This window comes from Erpetoichthys calabaricus, chromosome 6 (genome assembly GCF_900747795.2).
Source record: "Erpetoichthys calabaricus chromosome 6, fErpCal1.3, whole genome shotgun sequence".
NCBI classification, from domain to species: Eukaryota; Metazoa; Chordata; class Cladistia; order Polypteriformes; family Polypteridae; genus Erpetoichthys; species Erpetoichthys calabaricus.
Genome location: NC_041399.2, coordinates 208,796,763 through 208,810,779, shown reverse-complemented (window position 1 = coordinate 208,810,779; position 14,017 = coordinate 208,796,763). Strand labels below are relative to the sequence as shown.

General features: G+C 36.7%; 1 protein-coding gene across 3 annotated transcripts in view; it reads right to left on the bottom strand.

Annotated features, from left to right (window-relative positions):
- Positions 1–14,017, bottom strand: part of phka1a (phosphorylase kinase, alpha 1a (muscle)) — an 81,312-nt gene that overhangs the window by 36,129 nt on the left and 31,166 nt on the right. For 2 of the 3 annotated variants that reach the window (XM_051928958.1, XM_028791560.2), the window contains exons 10-18: positions 13,739–13,861; positions 13,531–13,626; positions 11,481–11,588; positions 11,311–11,389; positions 8,398–8,532; positions 4,079–4,188; positions 3,388–3,532; positions 2,950–3,028; positions 1,545–1,729 (exon numbers count right to left, since the gene is read on the bottom strand). In XM_051928958.1, coding sequence (XP_051784918.1) covers positions 1,545–1,729; positions 2,950–3,028; positions 3,388–3,532; positions 4,079–4,188; positions 8,398–8,532; positions 11,311–11,389; positions 11,481–11,588; positions 13,531–13,626; positions 13,739–13,861 — 1,060 coding nt within the window. The remainder of the gene's footprint in view (positions 1–1,544; positions 1,730–2,949; positions 3,029–3,387; positions 3,533–4,078; positions 4,189–8,397; positions 8,533–11,310; positions 11,390–11,480; positions 11,589–13,530; positions 13,627–13,738; positions 13,862–14,017) is intronic. The other variant, XM_051928957.1, reaches the window with a different exon arrangement.

Below are 14,017 nucleotides of genomic sequence, written 5' to 3'. Positions count from 1 at the left end.
GCAGGTTCTCTGGAGCTCAGCCAGAATGACCATTGAGTTACTGGTCACCTCTCTGACCAAGGCCTTTCTCCCCCAAAGGCTCAATTGGGCCAGGCAGCCAGCACTGAGAAAATCTGTGGTGGATCCAAATGTTTTTCATTAAAGAATTACGGAGAGATCACTTTTCTTGAGAAACATCAATGCTGCGGATATTTTTTGCACAGTCTTTCCCAAATCTGTGCCTTGACACAATCTTGTCTCTATGGTCTACAGGCAATTCCTTTGCTCTCATGGCTTGTTTTTTTTCTCTGACACACTGCCAACTGTAGGCCCTTACTGTATATAGAGAAATGTGTGCCTTTCCTAATCATACCCAAGCAACTTAACTTACCACAGACAAACTTTAAACAAAGTGAAGAAACATGTCAACGATGAACAAAACAATGAGAGCCAAGTTTCTAAGTGTCATAGGAAAGGGTCTGAACTAATGCATCAATGTGATTTCAGTTTTATATTTTAAATAAATTTCCAAAAAAATTCTAAAATCTTGTTTTCTCTTGTCATTCTGGGGTATAATGTATTGTTTCATATTAGGAACTTACACAATTTTAACATAAGCTACATCATAAAATGTGATTTTGTTTCTTAATCAGTTGTGGTACAAAGACTGCATTATTATTATTAAAAATAAATGTTAGCTACCATAGGTTGAGCTTGACGGTGCAGTTTATTTATAGTTTTATTTTTATTCTCTTCAAAAAGGCTCAATAGTAAGATATCATGGGACGTACATACCTTTATCAAACACTGTATTAAATGTCAAAAAGTGTTACTTGGAAGATACGTAGCTTATGTACGGAATGAGGAAGTTTATCATTACGAATATAAACTACAAACTTCTCGATTTAAAACACATAAAAAGGCCAGCTGTTCTGTTCTCTTTTAACATTAGGAAGTTCTAGTGCTTTAAGATAAATGCACAAGATACCAATCAAGATACCAATCTCAGTAATTTATGTAGTGTGTACATCTGTGCAAATCAATTTAAAATCAGAGGAATTGTACACATTGTTTTTGAATTACTTTGAAACCTTAGCAACGTTGCAGTAATGCTTGCCTTTGCTTAGTTTTGGTATATCTCCACCAAAACAGATTTTTGCTTTTCTCTGTGCCAATACAGTACATGGAGGCTAACATTGTGAAATGTTAGGAAATGATCTGAATGGTACAACAGATATAAAATTCTATTACTTTAGGAAAGCTAGAATTTATATTATTTGCATATTTTTCATTATTTAAAAAAAGGATGGCAGCACACAGAATTTATAAAGCCAAGTGTAAATGTCATTGTGATAAAAAAAAGTTAGGATTTCAGTTATACATGGAAACACTGGTAAAACAAAGTCTGTCAAATTAGTATTTATTAAGAAAAGGAAAATGTATTATAGTTTTTTTTATATTATTATGTACTAAATTTCACTATTTCTGCCAATGTTATAGACATTTTTTAATGAGCAGCTCCAACTACAATGTAATTTGAAATGAATATGAATGCTTATCCTTACCATCATCAATAAAGTGAAAGGCATGCAGAGACTCTGCAGTATGTAAATCATCGCCTTGATGCATGGAGACATCATTGCTACCAAAGCCATCATGGGGCAGCTTACCATCTGATGCCAGATCCATGAAACTTAGATGAGCACAACATGAAGTTGTCAAAAACTCAGACAACTTCCCTGTTTGAACCCTGTAAGATGGGACTTGAGTTACTGGTAATCAGTAATACATAAATGCAAGACACTTATCAGCAATTGACCATTAAGGGTTCCCATTAGATACTGTATCTTTTTAAATATGTATTATGATTGTGTTTACATCAAACCTCTTCAAATGCACTGATATAATGATGTTCAAATATAATAAAACAAAATTACTGGGCACAACCAAAAAAATTCCTGCAACATAAAATAAACATTTTTCAGCTCAGATGATGGAACAACGTGGTTCCATTTGAGTTTTTGAAGACTACATGCCAGATATTGTAAGTTGAAATGTATATAAGATGCACTACATTAAAGAAAACCTTAAGGCTACCATGAAAACTGTGTTCTAACAAAACTGAATGTTTTTTTTAGAGATGGAACAGGAATTTTGATTTTACATAGTCTTCATTGTAGCCCCAGCCCATTCTACTGTAATACTGTTTAAAGGGAATTACTGTATCTACTGAAATACTTTTCAACATTGACTGTTTACGCTGGAGCAGACATTCAGATTTTACAGGACTCGTCTTGAGCTCCAGGAAAAACCATGGCATACTTGTACTCAGGAAAAAAAATACAGAATGCAGGAGAAAAGGCAACCTCTAAAAGTGAAAACATTCAGCAATTTTGCCTCCTCTTTTCTATGTTTGAGAGGTCATCATTATGGTGACACCGTACTTAAAGTCCTGATTTTACATTTGAGCCTGGTAAAGGTCTGTTTTGAGTCTGCATGGAGTTTCTTCCCACATGTGAATAATGTATGTTTCGTTAACTCACATTTATGAACTGGCTAAGTGGGTGTGACAATGTGTGCATGAGTGTCCCCTGCAATGGAATGTGTGGAATTGGTTCCCATCCTATTATCAATGCTGTTAGGATGGGCATCTGAAGTGCAAGAGATTGTTAATTAATATATATATATACACACATACACAGTATATATAAGGATGAAAAACTCCAAGACAAGGCTTCCAGTAGTGTCTATTTAAACCAACCACACACTGCATAAGCAATGATTAATCTTTTTAAATTAACAATGTAAAAAGTGTGGATTTTGTTAGGTAAGTAAATCTTATTTTTCTAGTCTTGCACCCTACCCATTCAGAGAGATTGTAAATCATTTAAGTTTAAAGCTTAAACACTGCAGCTCTTAACATTCAACATAAAAACTTCAGAAAACTCTACCCAAGATATTAGGTCTTACCGCGCTCCTCCATAGTAACCATCCTGCAGCTTCCTCAAGGTTGCTAAAACTGGTGGATCCAAGTCCAAGCGATTTTCAGCTATAAGACGTTAAGAAAATCCAAATAAAGGTGTAAAGAAAAAAAAATCTGTTTTAAATTTTCTAGGATAAAATTCCTGTAAATAATTGCAATTCCATAACACTTAAACTTTTTTTTTTGTAATGTTGTAACTGGGGTGGTGAATTTCTCTTTGGGAATCAGTAAAGTACAGCTCTCTACAAGGCTGTCTAAAAGCTGAATTTATAATGCTTACAAAAGCTATCACTTAATATGCATTTTTTGACACAACAAATTTGTACACAGATAAAATCATTAACTTTTAAAACTAATGCAGAACTGTAATTAATAAAACAGAAAACCATAAAAAAATAAAAAGGAAATTAAATCCCCAAACCTACTGAGCATGGTTTGTGATACTGGAAAGGTGACTGTAGGTCGACCAGTCATTCTCCAGCGACAGCACAAGTACGACAGATCAGTTCGAAGCATCTCCACAATCATTCGATTATCATGTGCCAAGTAGAACTGCTGTTGATCTATAAACTATAAAAGTAACGAGCCACAAATTAGCTTATGAAAAATTAAGCAACACCTTTTTTTTTTTTTTAAATGCACTGCAACCTGTAAGTTACTGCACTGCTATTAAAAGTCCCTTAAAATGTTGAATATTAGTGCTAATATGCTAAATGGCAGATATCATGTTATGTTTTAGAGATGCATCTGTTACAATTCCATTTTTTATTTCTAACAGCAGTCACCCGTAAATGTGTTGATTTCATTGGTTTGCAACACAATGGATGTTATTATGAAATATTACTACTTTGGAATTACCTGATTTAGAATGTTAACATTAAACTGGCAAAGAAAAAACATCCACATATCATTTGTTCACCTAAATGTACATTGCCAATAAAAATGAGATTTAAATCACTGCCTGAGTAATCAATGCATCACCATAAAACTGCATTTATGGCTTTTTTAACATTTGGTGTACTCACAGACTTGGAAAATAACATATCCCTACAGGGCATTACATTATAAATGAAAAGTATGAAATGTGAATAGCCACTATATTCTCATTAGAATCACCTGTGGAGTAAATGTGAAGATGGTGTCTCGAATAATGTAGAGTTTTGAAGTCCCCAAAACACCTATCCGCCTATAAGGTCGACCACTCAGTCCTAGTCTTTTGTTGCGACCTTGGGTGGGAAGAAAATGAATGTATTCAATGAAAAGCAGTAATGAATGAAAAGGTTAACAAATTGGACCAAAAAAAAAAAAAAAAAAAAAAGGACAGAAGCACCTAACAGATATATTTTATCACTTAATCCTGGCTAAGCCCAAAAAAAAAAATCACTAATTATATAAAAAAAAAAAACGTTTTAAGTAATAATATATAAAATATAAATATAAAAATGTTCAAAGAATAACATTACATTATTATCACTGTCTTGTACCCAAGAGAAGACTCAAGAGTCCAAAGGCTCAGAGAAAACCAAATTTTTTCCCCAAATGAAACGAGAACAGTCAGGGTATTTACTCAGACGGGGCCTACCACTTCAATACGCACAGACACAGCAAACAAGCAGTGATGGGTCACAGGTCAATGGCCAGGTTAGAATGTTCCCTACATCAACCAATGGGCGAGAGACGTGTTATGCACGGAGGCTGTGAACTTGCAGTTGCCTCAGTGGCGCCATAAACCTGCAGTTGCCTCGGTGATGGACAAGCAACCCTTGACAGACGCTTCAACAGCATTTTGGTGTTAAGCACAGTTGGGGGAGGGTCTCAAAAGAGCTAAAATATCTCATATCCCACCCCCAGCTTAGTTCACACTGGTGTGGACAAAGCGACCGCCTAAACCCTGCACAGCCAGACAAGAGAGAATGTCAGCATTGATGTGTGCAAAACTGGGACAGTGACGTATATCAAAAGCAAACGGCTGCATGCTAATAAACCACCAAGTGAACCAGGCATTAGAATCAATCTGTCTGTAGAGCCACTGAAGTGGAGTATGGTCAAACACCAGGGTAAACCGCCGACCCAATGATTAGTAGCAGAGGGTCTCCACTGCCCACTTAACAGCCAAACATTCTTTCGCAATGTTTGAGTAATTACACTCTCCCTGGGCAGCAATTTCCTGCTCAGAAATATGATGGGATGTTTCTCCCCATCGAAACACAGACAGCACTGCCCCTAAACCAAAAGCACTTGTATCTATCTGTAGATTTAAGTCAGAGAAAACCCTCTGACAATCAGCAGTCCAGACAATGGCGTGTTTTTTTCTGCCCTTCGTTAGGTCAGTGAGAAGAGCAGCTCTAGGTGAAAAATCTGACATGAATGTAATGTAATAACCAGCAAGTCAGAGGAAAGCTCGAACCTGCTTCTGGTTTTTCGGACACGTATATGTAGCCACCTCATCCACCTGAGGTTTAATCAAAAAGTTTCCCCATAGAGTACACCAAATAATGCATTTCTGACAAACCCAATTTACACGTCTTGGGGTTAGCGGTCAACCTAGCCTGCCTCAGACTGTCAAGCACTGCTTACAGGTGGTCAAGATGAGACTTCCAGTCAATACTAAAAACGATCATATCAGCGAGATACACTTCAGCATATGAAGAACAGGGTCGGAGAATCTGATCCATCATCTGCTGAAAAGTCAAGTCAATGGTGTACCATGGAGAACAAAAGGAAGCCTGGTGAATTCAAACAACCCATCTGGAGTGATTAATGTTGGCTTTTCGCAACTGGACTCATCTAGAGGCATCTGCCAGTACCCCTTTATGAGACTCAGTGTGTGAAATATACAAGGCTTGCCCAAGTTTCTCAAAGAAGTCATCAAGACTTGGATATATTATTAAAGTGTCTAAGACCTATACAGAACCGAACTGGGCCACTGGGTTTTGGGATCAGAATAATTAGGCTTTGCCACTCACTTTTACTTTCACGAATTACACCCAGGTCAAGCATCTGTTTCACCTCCTCACATATCCCCTTCCTCGCCGCTTCCGAAAGATGATACTGGTGCATCTGTATTTTAATGCAATTTTAGTCTGGCAAGGCATGGGCGAAAAGACATCAGAGTTCCTTCCAATCAATGACAACATCTCAGCCTTCTGGGTGTCCATCAAATCAATAGCAACCTCTGTCCAAATGACTGCTGCAGACATGGCCTGCTGGGGTTCATGTCACTCCTTCAAAAGAGCCACATGCAAGATTTTTATGGGCTTTTGTTGGACAGGAATCCTGGTCTTATAATTTACAGGAGACAAATGTTCTTCCACTACTACTGGAACTAGCCACTTGAAATTTATGTGGGTCAGACAGGATCAATAGCAGTACCAATCGCCCTTTTTGAATTCGCGAAGTTTGCTTTTCTTGTCAGTGTTATATTTTTGTGCTTCCTATTTGTGCTGCTGATGCTATACCATGACAGAGGACAAATTAGAAATCTGTTCTTGGAATGAAACGACCCAACTGACAAATCTTACCCCGTGAGCTGCACCACTAACCTCCATCCATTCCTCCCAAAAAATATCCAACATTCCTTGTGGCCGATGGCCAAATAACTGTTCCATTGAACTCAAGCTGGTGGATGCCTGGGGGGGACTCCCAAACAGCAAACTGGAGGAAGGGCAATACGGCATCCCAAGAGGTCGGGTCATCATGGGCCACCACTGAATCATCGGTTATAAAGTCTTGTTAAATTGTTCAGTCAGGCCATTCACTTGCAGGTGATAAACAGTGCTGCTCAATTGTTTAATTGCAAGGTTCTCACACAGTTGCTTCATGATGCAAGAAGCAAAGGGAGTAACCTGGTCAGTCAAAATCTTGCGAGGAATGCCAATATGTGTAAATATTTCTGATAAAGCCTCACCAACAGCTTGGGCATTGGCCTTCCACAGAGCAGCTATCAGGGGTACCTTATTGCATAATCAACCAACACGAGCATGTACTAAGAACCACTTTTACTCTTGGGAAGTGGGCTAACAATATCCAGTGGTGTCGAACTCCGGGCCTGGAGGGCCGCAGTGGCTACAGGTTTTCATTCTAACCCTTTTCTTAATCAGTGAGCAGTTTTCACTGCTAATTAACTCCTTTTCCCTTCATTTTAATAGCCCTGTTTTTAAGGATTCAGTCCTCTGAATTGATTTGTTTCTTCATTAAATGGCAGCCAAACAGAAATGAGATGTGAAATGAGCCAACAGACGACCAGCTAAATTGGGATTTCAAACTCCAACCAATTTTACTCCAAACAGTCTCTTAATGAGAAGCTGATTCTTGCTGTTAATTAAACCCGCTATTTAATTCCACAGCTTGTTGCTGCTCTCATTCTGCCACAGCGGACATTTCCAAAAATGTTTATTTTCTTTTTTTTTTTTTCTCTTAAGAACATAGTTAAAAGCTTGACCTGAGAGATCAGCCTTACTGAGATTTTCACCTTTCTTTTTCAGATGTTTTGTGATGGGCACAGGTGAGCTGGTCATGTGGCAGTTTGTTTTGTGTCTCATTATTGTTTGGCTGCTAATTAAAGAAAAAGAAACAACTAAATGGCCTGAGTCAAGTTAATTAAAACTAAAGCAAAAGAAGTTAATTAGCAGCAAAAACTGGTCACTAATGAAGAAGATGGTTAGAATGAAAACATGCAGCCACTGCGGCCCTCGAGGACTGGAGTTCGACACCTGTGAGATTCTAACCCAACACTCTCAAAAGGGACATGCAAAATAGGCATCGGTGAGAGGGGATTCTTGGCAGGTCTATGAACGGAAACAACTTGGCGGTTAGGGCAGGATCTACAAAACTGCTCCACAGCTCTGTCCATATTCAGCCAATAAAAGTGTTTCGAAATGTGATCCATTGTCTTCTCCATGCCAAGATGAACCCCCAAGACATGAGTGTGAGCAATTTTTAAAACCATCTCTCTCTCTCTCTATGACTAGTCGAGATCACCAACTCTTCAATCAGCCCTTGCCCTCTGCAATCAGAAATCACCCAATATAAGAAATCATCCTTAATCAAAAAGTATGGTGTTCTGCAAGTCATGCAAACTCTTGTCTAAGTGTCAGTTCCTGCTACCCCAGGGCCCGATGCAGCACCCCGCTCTTCTCCACCCATTGTTTCTCCAGGGCCTGTACCTGCTGTCTGACTTGTGGAGGTTGAAGGTGGGAGCGGCTGATGCAAAGAGACCTTCAATTGTCCTGGACTCTCAAGTATTTTTATTTTTTTTTTTTTTAACTTCCTAATTTCAGTACATGCAAGTAAAAACTGAAAACTGGAAAAAAAAATACTCCAATACAATTTCATTAGGAGACAAAAATGAAATGGGCAAATAAAGTGGGAAAATACTTTAATAGTTCCTATTGTTTTCTCATTATTTCTGTGATATTTTCAATGTCTGTACTTACCAAGTCTTGCATAGATCTGACTAAGAATTCGTGATGGCTGAACCCTGATTGGGTATACATCAGCAACAGTTTCAACATTAAAACCATGTTTCTGCAGGATGTCTTTAATGTCTTCAGTTTCTGCTAATATGGATACTAAAAAAATAAATAAATTAGAGCATGAATATGTTTCATGTACAAAAACTTGATTTGACAATCACAGAATACTTGTGCATCCCCAGAAACTCCTGCAAGCAGAGAGATGCAGGTTCCTTAGTGAGCCTCTCAACTCCAAAACTTAAGGATCAGCACCAGTTTTCACAATTTAAAGTGAACTGAATAAGAATCTATAAATGTAATTGATTATGACTGTTTGAATTAAATAAAATAAAAAAATTACATACATTAAGAAACTATATCAGCATTTGTTCTCAATATATGATCTTATCTAAAGACTCTGGTAAGCCAACACTACATCATCTCCAGTGCCACTCCAAAGGTTCAAGCAAAAAGCAAAAAAAATAAAATGACACACCCATTAAACACTAGATACAGTAGAACCTCTGGTCATGAATGTTTCCGAACACATACAAATCAGGTTACGATCAAAAAGTTTTCCAAAATTTTGCATCTGTTCACGACCACACGCTCTGGTGGCGAACAAAAACACTGGCGGCCAGTTTCCCTATGCGCGTTCATACACGCCAATGATGTGCCATTCTCTGTTTCCATTTTCTTTTGTTTGCGTATACAGGGCCTAGCAAAGCAGCTGATGTTGCAAAAGGAATTACAATGTTAACCAAGCAGAGGCCTCAAGTGCTGGAAGAGGTGGAAAAACATTTGCTAGTGTGGTTGAACGAGAAGCAATTTGCAGAGGATACCATAAGCAAGGCAATCATATGCGAGAAAGCCAGGAAGATTCATGGCGATTTGCTGAAAAATAATCCTTTGAGTGGAGAAGGTGAGGAATTTAAAGCCACTAGAGGATGCTTTGAAAAGTTTTGCAAGAGAAGTGTCATTTAATTTTTTTCCCCTGTGCTTAAAAGTGTTTACAGCAAGTGGTTCGTAAGGGTCTAGCGCAAACTCTTACAATGTTAGTTTTCTCTGTTGTTCAAGATTTTCTCAGTGTTATTCAATGTTTTTACATTTAGTTTACTATTACACTGTGCATTCTATGGTATAATTAACTATTTTTGTGCTTAGAAAAATATATAGTGATCCCTCGCTATATCGCGCTTCGCCTTTCGCAGCTTCACTCCATCGCGGATTTTATATGTAAGCATATTTAAATATATATCGCGGATTTTTTGCTGGTTCGCGGATTTCTGCGGACAATGGGTCTTTTAATTTCTGGTACATGCTTCCTCAGTTGGTTTGCCCAGTTGATTTCATACAAGGGACGCTATTGGCAGATGGCTGAGAAGCTACCCAACTTACTTTTCTCTCTCTCTTGCGCTGACTATCTGTGATCCTGACGTAGGGGGTGTGAGCAGGGGGGCTGTTCGCACACCTAGAATATACGGACGCTCGTCTAAAAATGCTGAAAGATTATCTTCACGTTGCTATCTTTTGTGCAGCTGCTTCCTGAAACGACATGCTGCACGGTGCTTCGCATACTTAAAAGCTCGAAGGGCACGTATTGATTTTTGACTGAAAAACAAACTCTCTCTCTCTCCCTGCTCCTGACGGAGGGGGTGTGAGCTGCCGCCTTCAACAGCTTTGTGCCGCGGTGCTTCGCATACTTAAAAGCCAAACAGCCCTATTGATTTGTTTGCTAGAGATTGTTTTCTCTATCTATGTGACATTCTGTGCTCCTGACACGCACTCCTTTGAAGAGGAAGATATGTTTGCATTCTTTTAATTGTGAGACAGAACTGTCATCTCTGTCTTGTCATGGAGCACAGTTTAAACTTTTGAAAAAGACAAATGTTTGTTTGCAGTGTTTGAATAACGTTCCTGTCTCTCTACAACCTCCTGTGTTTTTGCGCAAATCTGTGACCCAAGCATGACAATATAAAAATAACCATATAAACATATGGTTTCTACTTCGCGGATTTTCTTATTTCACAGGTGGCTCTGGAATGCATCCCCCGCGATGGAGGAGGGATTACTGTATTTACATACAGTTTGTAAGGTATGGAACGGATTAATTGTATTTACATGCAATTTTATGGGGAAATTACGTTCGGGTCACGACCAAATCAGGTCACGTTCAGAGTTTTGGAATGAATTATGGTCATGACCAGAGGTACCACTGTATCTTAATGTAGACTCAAAATATTCTCTACCAATTATTAGTCCTTAGCAACTATTACTAACTGATATCAAGATACTTGTCATTTAAAGCTGCTGTGTTTCTTATTGCTTAAGTAATACTATAATCTTACCACCCATTTATCAACCTCACTATACTACTGTAAATTCTAATGTATGAATAAAATTCACCTAAACAAAACACCTGTTAAAACTTCCTGTGCACATCAACACATTACAAAATGTGTTAGAAATACAGAATAATTTTTTTTTATCATGTCTCAATAATGTGACCCAAGAAAGAAAATGTGCTAATGTACCATTAAAAAGGGCCTACATTCACACAAGTTTATTAATATAACTGGAATGTTTAAACTTCATATGTTTGCCTTGATGTCAAAGCAAATTATTTATAAAAACAAATTGTCAAACCATGTCTATAGAAATAAATAAAATCTTATAAGCTTAACAAAAAATATGTTAGTCACTGTAACAACTAGATGTTACCTGAATTATAAGAAAATGTAAAAACAAAAAAAATATTATAAATAAATAAGAAATCCTTTATTTGTATTTAAACAGTCACAATTTGAACTGCAGCATAAAAAAAAAAAAACACAAAATGACAGAGGCAGATATAATTAACTAGTACATGAAGACAAACAGAAACATAAAACTAACCTTGAACTACAACATCAGGCTTTGGAACAGTAGAAAATCTTCTGTTAAGAGGATCAATTTCCCCTGGTGCTAGGAAACCCTTAAAGAACACAAAATAAATATTAAATAAATTAAAAATAACCAACAAATATTAACTGATGTCTAAAGCATAAAGAAAACATTTCTAATACCTCGGCCAGTAAATTCCCAACAATATATAAAGATTGTCCCCACATATGTGGAAGCTTCCCCATGGCTACTCTGTCCACAGTGTGAGGAGTACTATATTCTTCTTCCACCTGTGCGTAGAAAAAAAAGATGACATACTGAACTATACCAAAGTAAACAAGGAGACATTCTACAATTACTGTATTGTGCCCAAATAAGCTACTGATTATACAGTATATAAACCTTTAACAAGATTTATACACAAACAATACAGAAGACATTTCTAATGACTGAAAGCTAGCAAATGCACCACTGTGTAACAAGGTGACTATACGCTTAGATTAATGTGCATTACTAGCAATTTAATGGAAACAATTAAAAAAAAGACATGATGGAGAATTCATCATCACTCACAGATTTGTTAGAAGATAATCAAGGGTGATGAAGGGTGATACCCTGTCCCCACTAATACACTCTAAATTTATAAATAAGCAACAAAAGCATCTGACTATAGTGGAGCAAATAAAATTGCATGCCTCATCTTTGAAAATGCTTTTGAAAAGGCTTTTCAGGGAAAAGACTTAACACAATAAAAGCTTGTTTTGATACATGGCACAATTTCAGAACAATTAGGGTAAAAGTGTAAATCTGAAATTCTATTAAAAGCATGGGTGTCATCAACCGGGAAAGTGATTATAAGTGATTAAAAAAAGCTATCGGAATTCTTTCCTATACACCTCATTAGCAAATTATACACTTGAACACTGTGTGCATATATAGTCTTCATTTTACACAAAGTACTGAAGGGTTCTACAAGAAGTCCAGAGAAGTCAGACTAAACTTATTCTGGGACTGAAGGAAACTGAAGAAGCTACATCTCTTCCTCTTGAGAAAACAAGAGATTAAAATGTGACAAATGTCTTAAAATTATGAAATTGATATACAAGGTGTGTGGCAATTGTTTCTTCAAAATCCATTCCATATCAAGAAGGCTGCGAAAGAGATGGAAGTTAAATGTAAATTCTGCTTAAATGCTTGAAAATATTTATTTATATAGAGAACTACAGATATATAGAATAAATTGCCAAGCAGGGTTGATGAAAAGAGGCGGTTTAAGAAGTTCAAATTTCAGCTCGACTGTATTTTAAAAAGATCAGCTGAACATGGTGAATAAGGTGAACTACGCTCAAGTGACTAACCTATTCTCAACAAAAGTGTTCTTATATCAAAGAATAATTGTAAGGAGGATTTCAGATAGCAGTCAGTATTCTGAATGACTACAGGTTAGAATAGGAAAAGCCTAATTTGCATGAGATGTCTTTATAGGTGAAATAAAATTGTATCAAAAGCCTTGCCTACAAATATTGAACATGTAGCAATTATGTTCTGCTGAACTGAATGGCACACTCTTTTCAAATAGTTTCTACTGACCTAATGTACTTTCAGGATTATAAAGTATCAAAGTCAAAATAATTATGCGAGTCTGAAGCATAACATGAGGATCATAAAGACCACGGACATTTATGACAAAAACAGAACGGAATGGACAATGATGTTTTTGTTAATAATATGAAAGTTATAAGTAAAAGTGCATTTTATCAAAAAAAATTTTAAAAAATGGACATACTAAACGTTATTTACATACACAAACAAACTGAATAAAGGAGTCCAATGACAAACTGAAAGCAGGTGTTTCTATGAGGTGTGCTATTGCTTAAGATAATTAATCAATTCACAATTATATGCAAGGGCATTTAAAAATGATATCAAATAAAGAATCAAGAATAGATACGGTAACTCTACAAAAATTGTAGACAGTAGTAAAGTTGTCTACAGCTACTTTTTTTTTTTTACTAAGTATATATCCATTTTATTCCTTATTTTTGGTTTAATGGTGCAGTAATTTTACACAAAGCATTACTAACTGTAAATTGATCGGTACACTTTCTACAATGAATATCATGGTGTTCTCCCCAGGTTACATATCAATAAAATAAGAAGTTTATAGCCCTTATAAGATAACATACAGTACATGTTCAAACTGTAAAGAAGTTTTACAACACAATCACAAACCTTATCAGGTGGTACACTGTATAACTCAGGAAGTAGCCTAATTCCATTCTTTCCTTTGATAAGAATGCCATCTAGTGCATCTCTGTACTCCTGTACCTAAGGGATACACAAATCATTACTGCGCTAGGAACACAGGTTACTGTAAGAATAACCGCAATGTTTAGTGCCAGGCATAGTTGTTATGTACTAATAATTTAGATTAATTTACCTGCCCATAACTTTTATTGAAGATACCATCAATAATTAGGTAAGTCCAAAAGACAGGCCACTCGCATTCAATGTTCTCAAAAAGCTTTAATTCAGCAGGTTCATAGTATAGCCTATTAGGGTCCTAAAAAATTAATGTGCATTAACAAGATGGGTATTACAAGCTTGCCTTTAAACAGCATAATAGTTATGCAGAAAACATTGGCATTCTCTGGTTGAAACCAACACTTCACTTTGTGAACTATACTTTGCTGAAAAAAACTTTAAAATACTATACTTT